General features: G+C 33.4%; 1 protein-coding gene across 2 annotated transcripts in view; it reads right to left on the bottom strand.

Moving 5' to 3' along the window:
• The window catches only part of gpd2 (glycerol-3-phosphate dehydrogenase 2 (mitochondrial)), a 76,323-nt gene that overhangs the window by 48,659 nt on the left and 1,302 nt on the right, over positions 1-26,362 (bottom strand). Inside the window, exons 2-7 of one of the 2 annotated variants that reach the window (XM_056459630.1) lie at positions 23,571-23,675; positions 17,432-17,440; positions 12,883-13,054; positions 9,438-9,562; positions 6,966-7,063; positions 3,523-3,686 (exon numbers count right to left, since the gene is read on the bottom strand). In XM_056459630.1, coding sequence (XP_056315605.1) covers positions 3,523-3,686; positions 6,966-7,063; positions 9,438-9,562; positions 12,883-13,054; positions 17,432-17,440; positions 23,571-23,669 — 667 coding nt within the window. In that variant the 5' untranslated portion in view covers positions 23,670-23,675. The remainder of the gene's footprint in view (positions 1-3,522; positions 3,687-6,965; positions 7,064-9,437; positions 9,563-12,882; positions 13,055-17,431; positions 17,441-23,570; positions 23,676-26,362) is intronic. The other variant, XM_056459631.1, reaches the window with a different exon arrangement.

Here is a 26,362-nt window from a genome sequence, read left to right on the forward strand (position 1 = left end):
AAGCAGGTCAATTGTATTTTTTTGTTACACAAATATATTTCGCAGATTAACTATATTGTCCAACTACAGAACGTTACATTAATTAGGATGAATGCACATGCTTATGAAAAAAAAATGAATTGAATGAGTAAATAGTTGAAAAATATATATTAAAAGAAGCCGAGCAGTTGTGTACATGAATACTGTATATATTTTTGTTATTCATATATTTTGCAGATTTGATAAGAATTTTAGATTTGTCTAACAGTTGCCTAAGAAACAATGAAATAAAAGATTTGTCACCATATGAAATGTGGTGTCGTTAGTTTAAAAGTTTTTAAGTATTTAATTTTTTTAAATAAAACTAAAGGTTTCTGTTTGACTTGAATTAAAAGAGTTTAATTTCCATTGTCTATATGTGTTAAGTTTTTTTAATGGAAATAGTATTAAGTAATAATAATTAATTTACTTGAGTAATTAGGTTACTAATTGTAGACCAAGTAATTAAAAATGTTACTTAAATACAAATTTAATGGTGAAATTAGTAATTAATTAATTTTTGGAAATAACTTCCCCAACACTGATGTAATTAATTATTATTACTCAGTAGATAAATGAATAGTTACACTATAATTAGGACACCTTAAAATAAAATGAAACCAAATATAATTAATAAGTCATGCATAAAAAGCTATTGACAAAGACATAATTCATTTTCAAATGATAACATAATTTCTAAATGATGAAATTTCACGAATTAACAGCAATTATTTTTGATTGACATGTCAGATTACTTTTGCATCATTATCAATTCTCTGGATTTTCAATGAATAAGTGTGAATTAATTTAATTTTGCATTTTATATTGATTTTATGAACTACTGGTAATGTGTCTACAATTTTAGATGTGATTATTTAGTATTTAGAACATTTATTTGCAGAAAACTATAATGGGTCAATAAAAAACATTCAGTTTTCAAAGCTTAAATTCATTCATTCATTAATTTTCCTTAGTCCCTTTATTATACAGCATATGTTTTTTCACAGTGGATGCCCTTACAGCTGCAACCCAGTCCTATATATATACAACTGTGTGTGTGTGTATATATATATATATATATATATATATATATATATATATATATATATATATATAGACATACAGTTGAAGTCAAAATTATTAGCCCCCTTTGAATTTTTTCTTTCTTTTTTAATTATTTCCCAAATGATGTTTAAGGGAGCAAGGAAATTTTCACAGTATTATCTGATAATATTTTTTCTTCAGGAGAAAGTCTTTTTTTAGAATAAAAGCAGCTTTTAATTTTAAGGTCAAAATTATTAGCCCCTTTAGTCGATATTTGTTTTCGATAGTCTACAGAACAAACCATTTTTATAAAATGACTTGCCTAGTTAGCCTAATTAAGCTAATTAAGCCTTTAAATGTCACTTTAAGCTGTAGTGAAATGTCTTGAAAAATATCAAGTCAAATATTTACTGTCATCATGGCAAAGCTAAAATAAATCAGTTATTAGAAATGAGTTATAAAGCCTTCTGTTGAAATGTGTTGAAAAAACCTTAAACAGAAATTGGGGAAAAAAATAAACAGGGGGGCTAATAATTCAGGGGGGCTGTATTCTGACTTCTGACTTCAACTGTATATTATATTTTTGTACATATAATTATCTGCAAACAAGTGCTCTAAATGCTCACATTTGTATTTAGCTTATTAGCCACTGATATGCATCTACTGACAAAGAAATTGACTTATAAATTACAATTAATTATAAAAAGTCTGATTCCCACCTGTAACCTCTCACAAGACCTCTGAATTAAGGATGTGAATCAAGAGGCTGATAGTCATTCAATTCCATTCAATGCGTGTCACATATTTAAATAACAAAACGCGAAAAGCAACACCAACTAGATTAATATCAAAGTAAAATGCAATTAATACGCCACTATACGCGATATGCATCTATCGATAAAGAAAACTGAATTATAATTTAAGAAGTCCGATTCAAACCTGTAACCTCTCATGAGAAATAAACCTCTGAATTAAGAGTGTGAATCTATGGGTTGACAGCAATTCGATTCGATACACAACTCGATTTGATTTGATTGTTCTTTAAAGGTCACATATGTAAATAATGAAAAGAGAAAGGCAATATCAAGATGATTTAAATGCTTTCTGGGAGAGATGATGATACCGGAAACAATGGCACAGTTTAGCTAACCGCAAGCTTTCCATCCAGTGAAAGCTTCTGATTTCATTTGTATCCATCAAATGAATAAAGTATGGTTTATGTATGACATTATGAGAACGATGCCATTTATTACTTTTAATATGTTTTTAAATGTGGAATTACGCGTGATTGTATTAAGCTATTGTGCATGAACATGACGTACCATAATTTATACTATTGCTTTCATTGACAATAGGCACTAAAAAATGTTTTTATATGATATTTATTTTTCAAATAAATGTTTCTGAAAACTTTGAAAGTTTCTATTCATAAAAAATAAATCTGGTAAAAATACCATGGTTTCCACAAGAGAAATATTAAGAACAAAACACTCTTGTTAACACTGATAATAAAAATAACAAATGTTTCCCAAGGAGTAAACTGGCATATTTATTGATTTTCCTTCGGTTTAATCCCTTTATTCATCAGGGATCGCCACAACAGAATGAACCACCAACTTATCCAGCATATGTTTTACACAGCGGATGCTCTTCCAGCTGCAACCCTGCAAGCTGCAAGGGCTGTTGCCCCCAACTGGCATATTAGGATGATTTTTTTTAAAGTTACAAAAATACAATCCAAGTAAATAAATACCATAAATATTTTGTTATTCTATGAATACACACATTAAAGGAGCAGCTCACCTCAAAATAAAAGTGTACTCGTCAATTACGCTCCCTCAAGTGGTTCTTTTCTCTGCTGAACGCAAAAGAAGATATTCTGAAGAATGTTGGAAACCAGTGACTATTGACGTTTATAGCAGGAAAAAACAATTACAATGGAAGTCAATGGTTACCAGTTTCCAACATTTTTCTAAATATCTTCTTTTTACTTCAACAGAAGAAAGAAAGTCAAACAGGTTTGTAACACAAGGAGGATGAAAAAATATTGACAAAATTTCCATTTTGAGTGAACTATCGCTTTACTATTGAAATATTCATCCATTTTCCTTCGGCTTAGTCCCTTTATTCATCAGGGGTCACCACAGCGGAATGAACCATCAACTTATCCAGCATATGTTTTACACAGTGGATGCCTTCCAGCTACAACCTAGTACTAGGAAACACCCATATGCACTCATTCACACTCCACACAGAAATGCCAACTAGCCCAGCCAGGATTCGAACCAGCGACCTTCTTGCTGTAAGGTGACAGTGCTAACCACTTAGCCACCGTTTCGCCTCCTATTTAATTAATCTAATGAAACTTTTGTTTGACATTTTAAGTTGATTATTGGCCAACATAGAAATAAAATGTTCACAGTTACACATTGGCTCTGAATGTATCATAGATTTGCTCACCGTCATAGTAGACAATGGCTCCCACCAGTTTGTCTTTCTTCAGCATTGGGAAGAACTCCAGTGCTTTGCTCTTGCTCAAGACGTAACTGCTCTTCAGACAGTGAGATCCGGCAACCAGGTCATACATTTTAATGCCAGCCCAGTAATATGGCAACTGCCACCACCTAATTAAAACAACATCACACTATTATTTCCCGTTTCTGTTGATGAACAAGGCTAAGAAACACACAAATGCGCTGATGGCACAATCCACATTCAAAATATTCTAACAAAGATTTTATTACATTTTTATGAATTTATGAAAATTTTATGAAAATTATGATTTTTTTTATTTACTCAGCATTAACGTCTCCTCAGGTGATTGCAAACCTTTATGAGGTTATTTTTGTCATTTAAAAACAAAAGAAGATATTTCGAAGAATCTTGAAAACCATAGCCACTGACATTTAACAAATTACCAATAAAATCAATGGCTACCAGTTACCAACATTCTTCAAAATATCTTCTTTTGTGTTCAACAGAAGACAAAACTCAAATATGTTTGGAATAAGTGGGATATGAGTAAATAATAATAAAGGTGCCGTTTGCCCTAGTGCGTTTTAATAAAAAAAAAAAAAATGTTTTACAATATAAATTATCTCTTTACATTTTTTGCATATCAGAAAAACGATCTCTGTTAACACTACACACAATCAACACGAATGTATTTTTAAGACCACATTTTTATAGGCAGTTTGGTCATATATCAATGCAAAAAAAGCACTGAAACTTTCTGAAAAACTCCGAACAGGACAAGATTTTCAGTAAATCCAGTCAAAACGTGGCTGTGTGGCCACTAAAACCCAAGTTTTTGCCACATGCTTGCTGTTTTTTCCCTTTCTGATTGGTGAACATGGCTTTATTCTAAGGTTTTATCACCACCAGTTCATCCGGCATGCATCACAGTGTGTTTTGTGTTTTCATGTGGACGAAAATGGAGGGAAAAATACCCCTGTATGTGTGGACATGGCCTAAAATGCGTGAAACATGACCACTTTACACAATGCATTCATACACTATACATTTACGCATTTATACACTAAACCGTGTAGAGTTTTGTGTCATTCCAAATGTTATGCTAATGTTTTTACTAGACGGAAATTCAAACCATTTCCCAGGTGACGTTTAATGGTTGCCAAATTAGAAACGTAAAATTATCAAATGACCATTTAGTACCTGTTTACTATATGCATTTACCTACAGTCAGTGGCGGTAGGGGAGCGGTGCCCCTGTGTTAACAAGCTTGGCCTCCCGTTTGGCCCCCCTAAATTTGGCCAGGTATTTTCTGTGTCAAAATCGCCACAGAGAAGTGAGTTCAGCCATCAGTGGCAGACTGCAGAGATATGACTGAGGCCTCTCTCGTGCGCTCTCGGTGTCGCACACACTCGCTCTCTCAGCTTCCGCGCACACTCGCTCTCTCTGTCAGAAAAAAATTTAATCTAAGAATTAAGCTATAAGAAATAAGACTTATTATTATGACTCCAGAAGAATTGTTTTTGACTTATAGGAAATACTGTGAAAATCTCCTTGGTTTGTAAAAAAAATCACTTGGAAAACATTATTTCAAATGCAAAAAAATTGACTTCAACTGTATTTTTTAAAGTTTACAGATGCAAAAATGTGCCTTGATGCACTTGAATGTTAGAAATGTGTTATCCTACTACAATACAAAGTTACTTGTCAAATAAATTAACATGGAAGATTATTTTGAGTTTAAGTTATTTAATTAACTTGTTTATGAAGACTGCAGAGTCATGCTTGAAAAAATGACTTTGAATAATTGTTTAAGTAGTTTGTGATGTATGTTAAAGTGTGCCCCCTAAAAGTGCAAGTGGCCCCTGCCCGGCCCCCCATTTCAAGCATAATAGTTTAATGACTAATTTCTAATAACTAATTTCCTGTATCTTCGCCATGATGACAGTAAATAATATTTTACTAGATATTTTTTTTAAGATACTAGTATTCAGCTTAAAGTGACATTTAAAGGCGGTAATTAGGCAAATCATTGTATAATGATGGTTTGTTCTGTAGACAATAGAAAAACATATTACTGTTTTTGTTCACATGAGAGAGAGACTGGACGAACCAGGATGTGATAAACAATAGTCCAAAAGACCAATCAGCAAGCAATTGTGAATAGCTGCGCCTCCATTTTAAAAAGTTTACATTTCAGTCCGTCTACACTGACGCAAGCAACCCAGGCTCATTGCGAATATGTACCAAAGTCAAAATTTCTGGGACAGCAAAATACGTGACTGGAGGTACGACTGCTCGCAGTTTATGTTTTTGCAAATCCACCAGAGGCTGCTGTGTTTTTCTTGCATAAATCTACCAGAGAGCGCAATATACACTGTCGCTGACCAGGCCAGCTTGATGTCGACTGAATGACTGACCGACTGACCCCCCCAACCCCCTTCCCTAATCCCAACCAATAGTGTTTTCAAAAGCAATCTAGAAAAAGAAAAGCTGCATGATTACATCACGTTTTAAGCCTGTTGTTTATTTATTTTTAATTTTTTTTGCTTTTGTTTTACCTGGTTTCTGCTACGAGCCACTGGGGAAACTGGTAACAGCAGTAAAGCTATCTATATGGAGGTAAGCGGTCAGCTTGTAGCGCAAAAAGGAACAGAAGCTGTTGGCGGCATCGTACCACCCGGTAGGGTTCATTTTAAAGACAAAATTCAGCCACACATACCTCTGGCTACATAATTTGCGCTCTCCAGAAATGTAGACAGGGGTATATATCCACAATAAGCCTGTGTTGAACACAAAACACCAGCATTTTGAAACTCAAAGTCGTAAGCATTTTCAAAATACTCTGTTTTCACTGGTTTTGAACTATTTTAAACACATTTTAGCAGAGTTTATATCTAATTATAATATATACAGTTGTACATGAGCTGAATTGGATTTGTACAGGTACCACTAAGTCATATTGTGAAATATTTGTTTTATGTTTTTAAAAAAAGTCTTGACAGGCAAGTGATGTAATCTTGAGGTTTCTCATTTCTGTGACCCTTTCACACTCCTCCGGCTGCTTTAAATATCAGAGCAAGGCATAAATGCCACGAGTAATTAGTAATGATGATGGTAAGGACAGGAAGATCCTTTAAAAACCCTGAATGACAAGGGGCAGAGAGTGAGGAGGCGAGAGGTTCAGCATTGATCCACAGAAATACTGAACCCCACCTGCTGCGGGCATCCAACTGAAAGGTTCAATGCCATTTCTGTGAACTTCTCAATAGTTTTAAATACAAAAACTGTCTTTTATGAATCTAGGACGTCTCCGGTCTTTCTCTTTAACTTTCTTTCCCTCAAAGTCTCGTATTTCTCCTTTTTTCCCTCTTTTATTGTCTGACAGGTACTGAATAATGGGTTGTAATTAGATGAACTGGTTTCCTTACTTGTAAACAGGAAGCATTATGGGTAAAGGTGCGGATAGGTGAGGGGCAATTTCCAGCAGATTGGCACGTTCGTGAAGGGCTTCTTTCACCATCATGTACTGTGAATGCAGAAAAACAACCGTAAAACATAAAATTCATGCCTCCAGAAGATTCACAGTCATACTTTTAGGGAATATTTTATATACTGAATGTAATTTAGGTTGTAGAACAAACCATTAAAATGCCAGTAGTACATTGTAACTTACTCATAAATTGAAAAGCTGCAATAAAAAAACCTTAAAAGTGTAACGTAATGTACAAAACTAAAAAACTGAAAAAGGTTAAGTAAAAAAATTCAAGATGTCTAATGTTTAAAGTCAGAATTATTAGCCATGCTTTAAATCTTTTTTAAATATTTCCCAAAAGATGTTTAGCACAGCAAGAAAATTTTCAAAGTATGTCTGATAATATTTTTTCTTCTGAAGAAAGTCTTTTTTGTTTTATTTCAGCTAGAATAAAAGCAGTTTTTAATTCTTTTAAAACAATTTTAAGGTCAAAATTATTAGCCCCTTTAAGATATATTTTTTTCGATAGTCAACAAAGCAAACCGTTGTTATACAATAACTTGCCTAATTACCCTAACTTGCCTAGTTAACCTAATTAAGCCTTTAAATGTCACTTTAAGCTGTATCGAAGTGTCTTGAAAAATATCTAGTCAAATATTATTTACTGCAATCATGGCAAAGATAAAATAAATCAGTTTTTAGAAATAAGTTATTAAAACTATTATGTTTAGAAATGTGTTGAAAAAATCTTCTCTCCGTTAAACAGAAATTGGGGAAAAAAATAAACAGGGGGGCTAATAATTCTAACTTCAACTGTATATATATATATATTACAAATATTTATAGGTTTTTTTGGTATATTGGTAAATAAATTACAATTTACAAATTACAGAATTATATTTCAGTAGACCTACTGTAAATCACAGTAAATTGTAATTGTTTTGCTCAGAAAAAAAATGAACAGGACACATAATATTCAGGCAAGAACTCAAAATAAAAGTAAAATAGTTCAAACATTAAAATATTTATATAATATTTACAGCGGGGAAATAAGTATTGAACACGGCACTATTTTTCCTCAGAAAACACATTTTTAAAGGTGATGTTGACTTGAAATGTTCCCCGGATGTTGGTAACAACCAAAGAATGTAATTAGTTTACAAATTTAGTTATGCATAAAAAGAAATGAAATGACACAGGGAAAAAGTATTGAACACATGAAGCAAGGGAGGTGTAGGCAAGCAGTGAAAGCCCAGACAGCAACTAAAATCTCTCAGTAATTATTCAGGAACCCTCTGCCCTTCGTCATTGCAAATTAATATTAGCTGCTTCAGTACAACATCCACATTATCAGGACATTTCATCAAAACAATGATCCAAAACACAGCCAAGGAAACTCTTAAATGCTTTCAAAGAAAGAAAATCAAACTGTAGAATGGCCCATCCAATCACCTGACTTAAATCCAATATAAAACACAAATTAAAGATCAGATTTGATAGACGAGACCCACAGAGCCATCAAGACTTTTACACTGTTGAAGTCTGTGAGAAAAGAAAAAAATCACGCCTGAGCAATGCATGGAACTTCATTCTCCACGTGAGAGACGTCTTTAAGCTGCCATCATTCGTCATTTCATTGTTAATACACATAACTCATTTTTCAGATTTTTTTTATTGTTTGTTTTATTTTTATGTCTGTATTGTTTGGGTTTTTACCAAAATCTGTTTCAATTCCATGTCAACAGTTATTTTAGAAATATTATTCCCAGGAAAAACATGAAGTGTTCAAAACTTATTTTCCCCGCTGTATGATAATTATTTAACAGAATTATTTAAGGTTTATTACCTGCCTATTACTAAGATATTAACTGTGTTTTAGTAAATATGAAGTATGATCTTATTCTATATACCTGATCCTCCCCAATACCTAAACCCAATTAATACACTAATAGCTATTAATAAGCAGCTAATAAATAGGTTATTGACCTAAGAGCCTTAGTTAATGGTATGTAAATATGACTATATTGTGAATTATAGATTAAGTGTTACCCCCTTTTTAATAAATAATAAAACCATATGTTAAATGCATTTATTTTTATGTTGTTAATTAAATTGTCCAATGACTTATGTTGAATGCAGTTATTTCAAGTTTTAAATCTGAATGTGCAAACTTCTAATTGTCCTTCATAGCATCCTTTTAATTGTATCAAAACTGGAGTAATAAGAAAAAGTTGTTGGTCAATCTATACTGTACATTCTGGTTATTAATCCTCTGTGGTGATGCTTCAGACCTGCAGTATCCTACTAAATGTTTGTGCTTCTCTCAGTCTGTCTTCTAGCTGCTCAAAATGTCACAGTGATGGCGCAAGCAGCCTCGCAATCCTTCTTCGAAATATTAGGGGCAAATCGGGAAAAATGGGGCCTTCACCTGCTCATAATCTAGTTTCATGATGGCTTTCTGCAGATAGCGGACTCCTCCGTGAATGAGCTTGGTGCTCCTGCTGCTGGTGCCCGATGAAAAATCACTGCGTTCTACTAGGGCGGTCTTCAGATCTGGACGAGGGGGCAGAAAGACAGGTATGGAACGGATTAGACAATGCACTGGCATTTCGAGACCTTCTGCTGCCAAATATTTAGACTGTGGCTGCTGTCATTTACATACGGCTTTCTCCGCTATCTGTAATATCACAACATGCTTATTGCACCCGGGCACATTCTAATGAGAAGAAAACCTTTTTGCGAAATCCAATAGAAATTATCACATTTGAGAGGATTGTTCACCCCTAAAAAAAGGAACGTTTGCTGGTAATTTACTCAGCCACGGGTTATCCAAGATGTAGGTGAATTTTTTTATTTGGCAGAAAATGTTTTTATTACTATTTTTTTAATATCTCCCTGATTCCCTGATTCACTAGATGCATCGATAAAAGAAGTTTATGAAACGATGCATGGGTTTTAAAAAGCGGTTTACATGTTGGCATTTAAATCGTGAAGCATGCATGCTAAACAGATGAAAACTGAACTTATGTTGACCCATCATTCTTTTTTTTTTATGTTTTATATTTCATTAATATTCAGTTCATATTGTTTTTAATCAGCCATTTTTCCTGTGCTAAAGTGTTAAAAATAATCACATATGAATGAGAACATTTTTAAGTACTTGAAAATGTAAAATGAAAATTGTCCTTTCTATGTGGCAGGGGCGTCGCTAGACCCAATTCACTGGGCACGCGCTGCTCTTCTTCTGCGAGTCCCGGTAGTAAACATGCGCGCCAAAAAAGCAGGCTGCTTGTTACGCGCCGCTCATGCGTTGTAAAACCAGCGTAACAGCCTTTTTTGTTATGCAAGTGGACAAAACTAAAGTTTAAACAATATGATGGTGATCTTACTAAGCATGCCTCCTGATAGATTTATTTTGTATGAAGCAAAATGGAGGGATGAGGAGTCAGGGAGGTAAGACTCAACAAACCTAATTATCTGCCATGTGTCAAGTCTACAAAAGATAATCCTATAACACATCTTATAGTAATATTTATGCAAAAGTAATTTCTTAAATGATCTTAGCATATCACTCCAGTTGTCTCAACATTGTTTTCCAGTTACATTTAAGATTATTTTGAAGAATAATTGTATAATAATAAAAATACTTTTATTTATAATAAATATAATATACAAATGTATATTATATTTATTATAAATAAAAGTATTCTTATTATTATATAATTATTCTTCAAAATAATAGTGAATAATAGTGTATTTATATATATATATATATATATATATATATATATATATATATATATATATATATATATGTATTTATATATATATATATATATATATATATATATATATATATATATATATATATATATATATATATATATATATATATATATATATATATATATATATATATATATATATATATATATGATGGGGGAAGGGGGTTCGTGCCCCAGTAGAGCTTTATGTCTAGCAACGCCCCTGCTATGTGGTCAATATATACTGAATAATATATTAATTGGCTGAATTTTCAGAAAAGGAATTATATCGTGACATATATAATGATCAGGATATAAGATGAATTATATCATGATATGAGATTTACACTTAGCAAGAACTGATTAAAATGTGTAACTTTACACATTGGAAGACTATTATCTTTGAAAAGCATAAAACAAACATGGAAAATGATACTTATTCTGGATCATATTCATATAGTATTTGATAAATAAAACAAGCTTACATTTGTCTCAGTTGACAAGACAGATTTTTTTTACATTCCCAACATTTGACTCATTATGTGACAAAACCATTTGTAGATGTGGATAAAAGGCAATAATAATCAAGCCAGGCTCATTCTGAAAACGTACCGCTATATACATTTCTGGAGATCACGAAATGGAGATCACCAATTTTTGCAGTTTTTGTTTTCGTGAATCCACCAGAAGCCGCTGTGTACACTTTTTCAGATCTCAAATTTCTCTCGCGAGTGCCATTCACGGCTGCTGTTCTTGCATAAATCAACCAGAGGGCGCTGTCGAGTAACTAACTGACTGATCGATCAACTGACCCACCCTCCTCCTTCCCTAAACCCAGCCAATTGTTTTCAAAAGCACTGACTGACCTGCTCACACACTTCCCTAAACCCAACTGACAGTTTTAAAAAGCAATTCAGAAAAAGAAAAGACCTCGCCCTCGTTATTTACTTGTTTATTTATTTTTTGGCTTCTGTTTTTGTCTTACCCACTTTCTAGAACCGTTCATCAGCAGACTCCTCTTTCCTCTCCTCTCCTCTCAAGTCTGCCGACGTCTGAGCTACTGGACAAACTGGTAACATCGGGAAAGCCGTACATACGGAGGTAAGCGGTCAGCTGATAAGCGCGAAAAGGAACGGTGTCACACCGCCCCGTAGCGTTCATTCTAAAGACAAAATGCAGCCATACGTACTTCTGGATGCATATTTTGCAATCTCCAGAAATGTATATAGGGCTACGTATTCAGAATGAGCCTATGTTGATAATAAAAGTAATATCATATGTGATTGCTTCAATTCATAATACCTAAATGTATATCATCATTAATTTTGTTTTGCTTGTATATGTTTTTTGACTCCTAAATTGCATTTTATACATCACCAAAAACCACGGTTGAAAAAAATACGTCTTCTCTGTGTGTTTCACCAAAGAAAATAAATCACTTTCATCTTGGATGGTCTGAGGATTAGTAAATTGACAGGGAAAAGGGACACTGTTCAAATCAAAAATCTAAATATTCTAAACATTCTTTCTTCTGCTGAACACAAAACAAGATATTTTGAAGAATGTTGGGAAAAAAAACAGCCACTGACATCCATAGTAGGGACTATGGTAAATACTATGGAAGTCAACAGCTGATTTTTTCCCATTGTTTTTTTCAGATTATCTTCCTTTGTGTTCAACAGAAGAAAGTATTTCAAAAAGGTTTCAAACAAGTGGAGGATGAGTAAATGATGAAAGAATTAAAATGTTTGGCCTTTAAAAACTAGATTTTTACTTAATAAATGAATTAATGATTAACTTAACTTGAACAATATGTGTTGGGAAAACATGAAGGAGTTGCGTGGAGTCTTTATCTAATATAATAAATCACTTGCGCCTCAGGAGACGACGCTGACACACAATGCTTTTTTTCTTATTGGATGGAAAGTTTATCCTACTTAGTTCTCAGTGCCCTTAAGTTTCCATAAAGCAATTTATTATGCGATATTCCAAAATGCGAACAAAAATAGATATGACCAATTCATGGTTGAACTGAAAATGAACATGAGCTAAATAAACATGCTCATCTACAGTTAATATACACAGTAACTACTGCAACACAGTACATACTCCGTGTGACAGCATCTAAGGCACATCCTGAGCCTGTGGCTCCGCCGCCAACAACCAGGACGTCAAACTCCTCGGTGTTTCGCAATGTTGAAAGCTGTTCCTCTCTTGTAGGAAGAGCATCTTTAAATGGCACCTTTAGCTCACCCTGTGCCTCGACATATGCCAACCGAGCCTGAACGCATCCAGAAAAACAAGAGGACAATGTCAACAAAAATACTAAAATAAGCTTTAGACTCTTTAAAGATTCAATCCAGAACTGACTAAGATTTAAAATTACATTAAATGACAGTTCTAAAAATTTTTGTTATACAAGCTGTCACTGCTAAATCTAGTTCCAAACATGAAGTTTTCGAACACAGATTTATTTTCTGGATTGATCTTTAATCCATTAAAAAAATTATTAAAATTTTTTTTTTAAATAATAATAATAATAATAATAATGGTAAAATAAAAACTTAAGTTCAAATTAATTTTAAATTGTAAACAGATGTCTGGTCTATAAATTCACTAAATAAACATTAAACATGCACTTTTCATAGTAATCACATCAAGACAACATTGAAGATATTTCATGAAATGTTACGTTAGTAACCATGCCAAGAGGTAGAAATTAAGGGGATTGAATAATCGTTCATGTCAAATTAGTGTTAGATTATTTAAGTTCTAGATCGGTTAGTTCAGTGCAACATTCTGGTACTACTTTTAGTTTTAGGAGAGTTAGCCCTATAGCATTCATGACATGGTCACTCTTTATGGCAACTTGCACTGTGACCTTTCATATTATAGCTGACAGTAATATGTGTGACCCTGGACAACAAAAACAGCTGCTGTATACAGTAATGTTGGCAGGTATATTTTTGGCAATTTTCCTTCTATGCCAAAAATCCTTGGAATATTAAAAGAACACTTCACTTTTTTCCTCTGGAGTTAAAACAGTTGTCATTTTTTAATCCATTCAGCTTATCTCTGTGTCTGATGGGAGCACTTTTAGCTTAGGCCCCGTTTACACTATGTTTTAGTTTTAAAACGCACAAGTTTTGCTGCGGTTACGGCATCCGTCCACACTACGCCAGAGTTTTTGAGCACCAAAAACGGAGCATTTTGAAAATGCTGAAGAGGCCGTTTTCATTTTAAACTGCTGCTGCTCCATGTTAGTGTGGATGAGGGAAAACTGAGACATCTGAAAACGGAGGCAGGGCTGCAGACATTCGCCTATCTGATTGGGGCTTTTCCCTCAATATTAAGTAGCCTAGTAGCCTAGCACAGTTCAGTACTGCATCTTTTCCTTGTAAGTTCAGACTTTGGAAAACGAACTCCTGAGGACACATTGGGTAAATCTTCAAAGGGAACATTGTACTTTATAACCTCATTTGCATCACCCTGGCTAGGTTGTTTCAATATATTAACAATAAAATGAAAACATGATATAAGGAACTGCCTATTTTCATTTTGATATAAACAACTTAACAGACACCAAAAATGTTGAGGCGTCGTGTAGCTACATATTTATATCAACATCATCTTCACTATATGCATATTTATGACAAAAAGGAGCCTTTGCCTCCTTTAATTTTCATTGAAAATACAAAACATACCCTCTATTTAGCTGAATATCAGTTTTAATAAGCAATAATGGCCATTATAAAAGTATAACGTACAATAAGTTTATACATTATATGAAAGATGCAAGCAATCAGTCAAATTTGCAGAATCAGTGTATGTGGTTACATAAATTAATATATTACCATATATCTGTGCTTAGCCAAAACCCATTACCTGAGAACAAGTAATAATAAAACTCACCGCTGTGTACTGAGTGTAACCACAGATAAAGGAACACAGAAGCATTTCAAATTCACGTCGATCAGCTGGTTTGTCAAAAAGCTGACATATGAGCGATCCGTTGGTGAATCGCGGCTTTAAAACGCTCTAGTGTCCCTGTATCATGGTTACACTCCGTAAACATCGGTGAGTTTGGTGAACTGATGACCTTCACAGTCATTTCTGTTTGAGCACGTGAACACTATGGCAAATCAGCAATGTTTAAAAACGCGCACAAATGTTAGCAGGAAATGAACGTTTTTAAAATTTCAGTATCGACTGGTACCGAATTCCAGTATTGTGACAACCTAGTCTACGGAAAATGAAAAGTTGCTATTTTCTATGCTGATATGGTTAGGAAGTATACTCTTATTCATTCATATAATAATCAAGAAACTTTGTTGCCGTACCATAGCTGCAGCTTGGTATTTGATGTAACTGATGACGGCCAATCACAGTAATTTCTGTTGAGCACGTGTACACAATGGCAAATCAGCGCTGTTTAAGAACGTGCTCAACAGTACTTAAATGTTAGTGGGAAACGGACGTTTTTAAAATTTCAGTATCGATTGGTACCGTATTCCACTGTGACAACCCCAGTCTACAAAAAATGAAAACTTGCTATTTTTTATGCTGATATGGTTAGGAAGTATACTGTCATTCTGTGGTATAATAATCAAGGAACTTTGTTGCGTACCATGGCTGCAGCATAGTATTTTGTAGAGCAGGATGCTAATGGTCTAATCCGATTCAATTATCTATGCTAAGCTAAAAGTGCTCCTGACAGACCCAGAGATCAGCTGAATGGATTAAAAAATAATAAAACGCAACTGTTAAACTCTAGAGGACTAAAAAAGCACAGCACTCAACAGCACTCAAATGTTAACAGGAAATGGACGTGTTTTTTTTTTTTTATTTCAATATCGATTGGTACCGAATTCCAGTAGTGTGACAACCCTACCATAGACGATGTAATTGCAGAAAAGTCAAGTTTACATAGGAAAATGATCAAAACTCTTTCCTGAATTTTTTGAGCGACATCGCTAATGGTCTAATCTGATTCAATGATTTATGCTAAGCTAAGCTAAAATTGCTCACACTTTTTCCATAGATTGGCTGAATGAATTAAAAAAGGTAAAACTCAACTCTTTATCTCTTGTAAAACAAGCTCATAAGTGTTTCTTTAAGTAAAGATCATGTTAGATCAAGATATTTTGTAAATTTCTTACTGTATATATATCAAAACCTGTTTTTTATTAGTAATATGCATTGCTAAGTACTTAATTTGGACAACTTTAAATGCAATTTTCTATTTAGATTTTTTTAACCCTTAAGGCCGTTCACACCGGGACGTTATTTGCTCGCGTTTTCCGTCAACGTTTAACGCCTCATGACTAAATAAAGGTTGCCAATGTGATCGTGCATACTAACGGGCAAAACGGCTTGTTTTTTTGTTTTGAAGCACTTTGTCGAAACCTTCTCCACCAATCAGATTGGCACATTTATTCACGTGCACGGAGCTGCTGAAGTTACAGTAAACAGCACCTGGAGGAACTGAAGCGCAAAACTGTCCATGCTATTGCACATTCAAGAAGATGCCCTAGAAGCGATATGAACGTGGAGCTGCTTCTTGTACTGGTGAACAATAATCATTTCTTCATCGCTAGAGCTGCTACTTGAACCATCCATGCTTGTTCGAACAGCCAGTAACTTCAACAACAAGCGTGTCAACGTTCTGTCTTCTTCTTCTATTACAAGTGGGTTTCAGAAGCTTAATGTTTAGCGCCATCTAACTTCAAGGAGTGATTTTGCATACTCTTCTGCTCGACGCCAGTGAAAATCGCTTGTGTTCGACTCCGGAAAAACATCTCGAAAAACGCTGACGATAAACGCAAACGAAAAGCGACCCGGTGTGTACGAGCCTTAAGAGTCCAGATGTTCAAATAGTTGTCTCTCGGTCAAATATTATCCTATTCTAACAAACCATACATCGATGTAAAGATTTTTTATTCAACAAAAATTTACTCTTATGACTGGTTTTGTGGTCCAGGGTCACATCTGATTTCATCCTCATGTTTGACATCAGGTATAAACACTCTTGTTTTCAATAAATCCCCTTATCAATAACATCAAATCTGAAATAATTGAAAAGAGAGTGAACTGGTGAATGAACAACTGCCAATCGGAGGCAAAAAAGACGCAAAAAATTCAAATGATGAGAAAACAAGCCGGTGCGAAGCTAGGTGTCGAGGGTTTTAGCCATAATGAAACGTTTTATTCATTTTTTTCGTTAGCATTTGGCCTAAATGATTACATCAATCTGCCCCCAAAAGCCCGTAGGGTCCATTTGACTTGCAAATGACCAAATGAGCCCAGACATTTGCAATTTAGACAGTAATAGCATGTAAAAACAAGATTCAGTAATTAGTGTCTATTTCCAAGGACAGACATATTTAAAACATCCGCACACTATTAAGAGAGGCTGTCCTGCAATCAGGACAAGTGTGTGACGGAAACAGAGAATTTCATGCAAATCGGCCACCGCAGTGTGATACTTCAGTCAGAGTGTAACAGTGCCCTTGCCATAGAGGAGACAAACAGACACTCACAACACACACACACTCACCAAATTTACATTACAATCCCAAAGATTAGCATCTGTCACATGCATGATTGCAAGCAATTTTTTGAAAGAAGATTCATTCTTTCTCTTTTGACTTTTGCTTACCCTTTTAGGCTGCATTGAGATGACACGAGGGACGAATAAACATAAATAAATGGAGAAACATCAGAACAAAAGTTTGTAACAGTGAATCACATAACATGGGATGCAAATGCAGATGACAACGTGATGCTGTGGTACAGAGACTTATGAAAGTCTCTTTAAATCAAATCAGTAAGTGAATGAACAAGGTTTAACCTATGGAAAAGTGGTTGCAAAATAAGGGGGCTGCAAAAGACCCCTGGAGGATATGTGGAAATATTTTGAAAAAAATCCATAAAACATGTAGACATATATTTAACAAATATTAAATTAATAAAATAAAAAAATTAAATTAATCAAACATTTTAACATAAATTAATACATATTTTTATTAAAAAACAACGAAAATTAATTAAACTTTAAATAATAATAATGCATTATCAAATATTTAATACAAAAACATGACTAATACAATTTAAATGTATTATGCAAAATTTTTATTAAAATAAATTAATAAATAAAGATTAAGATAATTAAACATTTTTAACATTTATAAATGAACAAACTATTTTAAACAAACAAAACAACTAAAATGGATTCCAACTTACATAATAATAATAATAAATTTAATAATAATAATAATAATAATAATAATAATAATAATAATAATGTATTATTAAATTATTAATACATAAACATGATTATTACAATTCAAATGTATAATGCAAAATTTTAATTAAAATATAATGTAAAATAAAACAATTAAAATAATGAAACATTATTTACCATTTATAAATAATAAAATATTATTATATTGATTTATTAAATGTTTTTTATATAAAAAACAACTAAAGTGAATTCCAATTTAAAGTATAATAATAATATCTTATCAAATTATCAATATGAAAATATATGATTTAAATAAATAAATAAAAGATTAAAATAATAAAATATTTTTAAATTGATAAACTATTTTTATACAAAAAAATGCATCCCAATTTAAATAATAATGATGTATTAGCAAATACAGAATACAGAAACATGATTACCATGATTTGAATGTATAATGCAATATTTTAATTAAAATAAAAAAATTATGATTAAAATTAAACATTATATACATTTATAAATTAATAAACTATTTTTGAATTGATTTATTAATTTATTAAATGCATTTTTATACAAAAAACAACTATAATGCATTCCAATGTAAATAATAATAATAATAATAATGTCTTATCAAATGATCAATACAAAAATATATGATTGAATAAATAAATAAAAGAATAAAATAACGAAATATTTTATACAACAAACACATTCCAATTTAAATAATAATAACAACAACAATAATATTAATAATGTATTAGTAAATTATCAATAAAGAAACATGATTAATACAATTCAAATGTATAATGCAACATTTTTATGAAAATTGTTAAAAATAAAATGATTAAAGTGAAATTATTATAAACCATTTTTCACTGACTTATTAATTTATTAAATGTATTTTTATACAAAAAACAACTGAAATGCATTTCAATTTGAATTATAATAATGATGTCTTATCAAATTATCAATACAAAAATATATGATTTAAATGTATTTATTTAAATGAAAATTCATTTAAATAAATAAATAATTATGCCTTAAACTGATGAGTAATGAAAAAATTGATGTGCTGTGACACCCGTATCCTCGTAACATCTCGCGAGAGAAACTTTTGAATGAGTACCGGTCTATAGAGCAGGTGGCTCGTCTCAGCAAGATGCCACGAAAAAATAAATAAATAAATAAATAGTTAATTAAAAACAAATACAAATGTGGTTAAAATTACTATTAACTAAAATAACATATTAATTATTGAATTTAAAAAAATTATAATTTAACTTAAATGAAACTGCATATTTTCCCAATTGTATTTTAGACCCCTTAATAATATACATTTTATTACAAGAAACCATTTAGATGTCTTTTTGCTATTAGGATGTGGGGATGAACATATCTGGGGGCCTGAAAAAATTGATAACACCTTACCAACACATTTACAAATATATATATATTTACAAATATATATATATATATATATATATATATATATATATATATATATATATATATATATATATATATATATATATATATATATATATATATATATATATATATATATATACAAACTCAAGTTCTCCCATAACTGTTTATCTTTTTTGGCCAAATTAATAGTGTAGTGACAATCTCCTTGGCAACCACATCCTTGAAAGTGCATAATTCTCTCGCTCCCTGGAGTTTCATTGGGATTGGAACAGTTGAGATGCAAGATAATGGACAAAATGGGCTTGGGAAGATTTAAATAAATGATGAGAGAGAAAATCAGGACTCCCATTGCTCTTCAAGGGTCTGCCTTTTTTTCCTTCATTTGTTTCAGAAAGCCTTGTTGATTATCTTAATCTACTTGACCTTCCGTTATTTGGTATAGCATCTAAACAGACGAGACCCCTGGGGTTCTTACTAGTTTAAATACACACAGAACATGGTGTGTGACACACTCCCTGATGGCGTGAATGGGGATCAGATTGTTCATGATTACATATTCAAGAGAGATCTTTTAAACAATGTGTGTATCACTGTTCGAGTCTAATCTCCCTAGCAAACACAACCTGATTTTAATACGATAGTCCACCCTAGAGAGAGAACTGCCTGAGTTCGGAGACTTGAGGCACTACCTAAAGGTGTTTTGGAGATTTGTTAATGTAACTGGATTTGCTAGGTCTGATCTTAATGAGATTTGTCGCACGCTCTCGTGAACTCCCGTTGACCACACGAAAACATGAATAGGCTATTTAAGGGGACGGTTATAAATAAAGTGATCTGGGATTTGATATCAGCATTGAGGGCTTGAGGTAAAGGTGCAATAGGAGATCTTGGAAAATGCTGACATTAGCCTGATAGCGCTGAAAGCGTAAGTCTTCAAATTGCTATTCAAAGCCATGCCTCCTGAATATTTGAATGTGCACTAGACAACATCCCTACATCACATAACTTTGAGCTATAAAAAAAACTTTATAGTACAGTTAGTAATTACAATACCAAACTTTAAACACAGAGGGTAGGTTGTCGATCATGTAATCCTTTATGTGCAAGTGGGGTATGCAGAAATACGCAATTACGCAGGGCCAGACAGAATCAACCCAGGCTCATTATGGATACGAATCCCTATATACATTTCTGGAAAGCGCGAAACCCTAACCCTAACCCTAACCCTAACCCTAACCACTGTTGACTGACTGACTGACCGACTGATTCCCCCACCCTCCCACTTTCTCTAAACACAACCGGTAGAGTTTTCAAAAGCACCGACTGACCCACCCACCCACTTCCCTAAACCCAACCAACGGTGTTTTCAAAAGTAATACAGAAAAAGGGATCTTACCACGTTCTCACCCTGTTATTTACTTCTTTATTTTATTTTTTGCTTTTTTTTGTTTTACTTGCTTTCTGGTAGAGCCCTGCATTTGAGCCAGAGCCTGTCGGGGCCTGACTTTTTTATGCTCCTAGGGCTGGGCTTTGGGCCAGTTTTCACGCCATAGCTAGCACACATATCGGGCTTCGAGCCTGCTTTAGAAAAAACTTTTTTTTTTAAGTTTAATGACATCTAATGCGTGCAGTCTGAAAGCGCCAGTGGCTACATTTCCAACCACCTATTTTTTGCGCTTTTTATATATGCGCATAAAAAATGGTTGAAAAGAAACAGAGGCGTGAAAAGAAACAGAAACCGTCGGTGGCATCATAGCGCCCTGTACCAATTACTTTAACAATAAAATGCAGCCATACGTAGCTCTGGCTACATAATTCGCACTCTCCAGAAATGTATACAGGGGTACGTAATCACAATGAGCCCGTGTTAGAATCTGCAGACATTTTTTGTTATGTCTGTGAAGGATTTTGTAAAACATCTGCAAATTTATGTGGAATGATTTGGGGACTATCCACTTGTTTAATGTAACATCACACAAAGCGGCTTCCGGGTCCAATCGCTCTATCAAACTGTATGAGGAGACTCATCAAATGGTTATAATGAACATTTACAAAGCGATGTAATACTTTCAAAAATCATGATCGAATGTATATATCCATGCCTAATATCCGATGGCCAGAAAGTGATACATTTCTTATAAATTGTTAAAATATTGGTATTGGGAATATTTATCCAGAGACTGTTATGTACACTATAATTTTAAATAAAATTCTGTTTAAAGTGTGATAGGATTAAAATATTACTTTAATAATTATAACTGTTTAATAAATCAGTTTTGCTTAAATGCATCAAAATACATTGCCTATATTCACTGAGAAATGGATAAAAATATTCATTTGCAAAATGGGGTGTATTCAATTATGCTGAGAACTGTATTTTGACAGGCTGGTTAGACAGCCTATAATAATGTTTGGACCTAAAGTTCTGATTGGACGAACTTTTCTTAGAACTTCAACAGAGTATGCAGATACAGTGCATCTGGAAATTATTCATAATCGCTTCATTTTTTTCACAATTTTTTATGTTACAGCCTTATTACAAAATGGATTAAATTAATTTATTTTTTCAAAATTCTACACACAATACCCAGGGTTGACAGTGCATGTCAAAGCACAAACCAAGCATGAAGACAAAGGAATTGTCTGTGGACCTCTGAGACAGGATTGTTTTGAGGCACAAGGCTGGGGAAGGTTACAGAAAAATTTCTGCTGCTCTGAAAGTTCCAATAAGCACAGTGGCCTCCATTATCTGTAAGTGGAAGATGTTTGGAACCACCAGGACTGTTCCTAGAGCTGGCCATTTAAGCTGAGTTATCGGGGGAGAAGGGCCCCAGTCAGGGAGCCGTTACTCACGATCAATAATCTGATGGTCACTCTGTCTGAGCTCCAGCGTTCTTCTGTGGAGAGAGGAGAATCTTACAGAAGGACAACTATCTGTGCAGCAATCCACCAATCAGGCCTGAAATTTGGCAAAAGGCATCTGAAGAACTCTCAGGTCATAAGAAACAAAATTCTGGTGGTGAGAAACAAAAAATGGACTGATGAGACTAAAATTGAACTTTTTAGAGTGAATGCCAGGCGTTACGTTTGGAGAAAACCAGGCACTGCTCATCACCAGGATATTACCTTCCAGCATCTAGCAGCATCATGGTGTAGGGATGTTTTTCAGCAGCAGGAACTGGAAGACTAGTCAGGATAGAGGGAAAGATGAATGCAGCAATGTACAGAGACATCCTGAATGAAAACCTGCTTCAGAGTGCTGTTGACTTGACTTCTAGCCGGACAATGACCCAAAGCACACCGACAAAATATCAATAGAGTGGCTTCACAACAGCTCGGTGAATGTAAATCCTATTGAACATCTCTGGAGAGATCTGAAAATGGCTGTACACCATTGCTTCCCATCCAACCTGATAGAGCCTGAGAGGTACTGCAAAGAGGATTGGGCAAAAATTCCCAAAGACAGGTTTGCCAAGCTTGTGGCATCATATTCAAAAAGACTTGAGGCTGTAATTGCTGCCAAAGGTGAATCAATAAAGTATTGAGCAAAGGCTGTGAATACTTATGTACATGTAATGTTTCAGGTTTTTTATTTTTAATAAATTTTCAACTATTTCAAAAAATCTTTTTTATAATATTCATTATGGGGTATTGTGTGTAGAATAGAATTTTGAGGAAATAAATGAATTTAGTCCATTTTGGAACTAGGCTGTAACATAAACAAATGTGGGAAAAAAGTGAAGTGCTATAAATACTTTCCGGATGCACTGTACATATAAATATATTTGGACCACTTAATTGATTGATTGCTATCAGGATGTGAAGAGACTTTCGACCAGCATAACATAAATTGTTTCTAAAGACAACCAGCTACTGCACCTTTAAGCTGGATCTTTAAGGTTGTATAAACACAGAGAGCACATTCCTGAGTCAGGATAAGACACGCTTTGGGACAGACGGGTGTGAACAGCTGCAGTCTGTCTATTCTGTACTCTAACCTGTAGGAGTCACTGTGTGGATGTGAAATGTGAAACCAAAATGTGTGGTATTTGTCAAAAGATTTGGCCAGAACTTCACATTGAGATCACTGACAAGAACACTCACGGTATTTACTGCAAATTAATACCTGATTCTTCCTGTATTCAAAGAACTGTGATAGGCCAAAGGCTGTGGCTACAGCTCCGCCCCCTATTAGAGTTCCCTTTACTGCCTTTCTGAAAGCCATGGATCCCTGAAACAGATTTAAAAACATTAGAGAGAGTCATAATAAATGATTTTGGTATCAGATAATGTTTTAATATTTCTTCATTTTTCTAACTCTTGATAACTGTTATGCAACAGAACAGCAGTGAATATTTTGCACAAAGTACTGCATATTTATTATGTTTATTACATATGGTAAATGTGACATGCACAAAAGTGTCATAACAGTAAAAGCATAATAAAGCTTTAATTTAAATATTAATATTTTTTCTGTGTTATATATTTATGAACATCAAACATTTTTACAAAAACACTTTTCAATAATGCTCCATTAGTTAACATATTTACTCTCACTCAAGTTTATTTTATTTGTATTGCGCTTTTTACAAAAACTTTTGTTTCAAAGCAGCTTTACAAAAAGTTCACATTATTGCATTACAATCAAATAAAAGTTATTATATATAAACATATTTAACCTGCAGTAGTTTTATAGCATGTTCTAATGTGAACAAACAGTTTTTGCTCCTCTTTTTTTAACATTAATTAAAAAATAAAGTTGTTTATTATTAATTCTAGAATTTTTAAAGAAGACACCAACTAATATGTCATTCGGTGTAATAATATCTTTTTTTGGTCAGGATATTTTGCACAATAATAACTTCATGTCATATTAAAAAGGTCCAGAATTGTAATATACTTTGACACTATCTTCAAACCAATGAATTTGACCTATTTGTCATTATTAGGTTTTTAATTATTTTAAATATCAAAAACATTAATAAGTACAGGTTTAAAATAAGTATATTGTTTTTTTACAATCAAAGCTGAATGACAATGGAACTTTTTTGTCAAACGTTATTTGAAACATTTTAGCAAAATCATTTTTGTAAATTCGATGGGAACATTAAAAAATGGGACAACCCTTCTGACACAAACAGTGTAACCAAAAATGTGTCATTATGTCAAATGTTTATGTCTGAAATTACTTTTTTATTTTTTATTTTATTATTTGATTGACAACTTTGTATACATTTCAGCCTCCACTCTGAAGATTAAACTAAATAAAATGAGCAATGGCCACACGCTTTCCCTAGAAATATATAAATTGACAACATCTTTAAAAAGATTTTTTTTAAACAGACCAAGAGCACATCTAACACACAAACTAGCAAAACTATACTTCAAATAATGAGACTGAGGCAATAACAATGTTATACAATTCGGTCATATTGAGAACCTAAAACAAAAAGAAAAATGAACAGTAACACTTTAAAATAATGGTTCATTAGTGAACATATTTACTAACATGAACTAAGGATGAACAATATTGTACAGCATTTATTAATTAGTTCAATAGTAACTAATGCATTATTAAAATCCAACAGTGTGCTTGTTAACACCAAGCGTCAACCTCGTCCCGCTCTCCCTCATGAAGCAAATACGGAAGTAACTGAAACTGCAATTCATCGAAATTCCGCTAGTCCTGGCTCCATAATAGAGTAGATTTCTATTGAGCCCACTGTTATAATGGCCAACTTTACAGCAGAAAAAAAGTGTTTACAGCCTGGTACAAAGCTAATTTTACCCTTCATGACAACTGTGAAGGGGTGGATTTTTTTATAACTCATCCGTTTCATTTATATTAAGTTTTATTCAGTCTGCATAATTAAGGGTGTGGCCACTTGAGTGACAGCTAGGTCTTGCTGGTCGCCATCACTTCACCTCAGCTGATTCCGGCTGATTAGCCGCTGAACTCGGCATATACATCGTATTTATGTGTTGTTTTATGTGCCTTTACACAGTCAGTTGCTTTTTGGAATTATTTCTTACAATTATCGGATAATATGGCATGCTGTGTGTACTTAATTGTGCTCACAAACCATTCAAGTGGCCTCCATTTACCAGGTGAGTAAAAATCTATACTTGTATACCATCTCTATAAATATATTTGCTTTATTTCAGATCATTTATATTTTTCTTTAGAACTTGAATGCACTCCAGAATCTGACAGATTCATCAGCTGTAGGCTATAAAACAGTCATCTGAAGCGTTGTCATACAGTGTTATGCCTGGATTTCATAATTAGCCTTGCATTTACTAACACAGACTATATTTGAAGTGTTTTGAAGTAATTTGTGTTTTCCTCCTGTAGAAAAACTTCATAAGAACAATGCTTTATGGCTCAATGTATTACAAAAGTGTTTTTAAAAATCTTGACACTTTATAGATATCGTGTACAACCAAGCACATGTGGTCAGAACACAAACGAGTCGCAGGTAATGAAGTATTCAGCGTTTTTCCCAAAGAAAATCCTGTCAAAGCATAATGCTAGCAGGCGTCTGTAGCTCCGCCTCTTTGTCCTTGTTTGGTATCCCGCAATTGGTGCAATGACGCGCGAACAAAATGGCAACGATTGGCCACGCGTACTTGTAGCTTCTTTTGCATTCTTCAGAAACCTATGGGTGACATCACAGATACTATGTGCATATCTTTTAGTCTATGGTTTACATTGGTAAATTTCCTGTGACTTTAATTTTATTAAATAATGTTAACAAAGATGAATAAATAGGCTACTGTAATGTATGTAGGATGGTGTTCATAATTTTCTCATGTTATTAAATGCATTAACATTGTACATAGGCATGGGTTGGTATATGATTCTGACAGTATGATAACCTTGGATTAAATTTTCACGGTTTCATGGTATTGTGATTA

Source organism: Danio aesculapii, chromosome 6 (genome assembly GCF_903798145.1).
Source record: "Danio aesculapii chromosome 6, fDanAes4.1, whole genome shotgun sequence".
In the NCBI taxonomy this organism is placed as follows: Eukaryota; Metazoa; Chordata; class Actinopteri; order Cypriniformes; family Danionidae; genus Danio; species Danio aesculapii.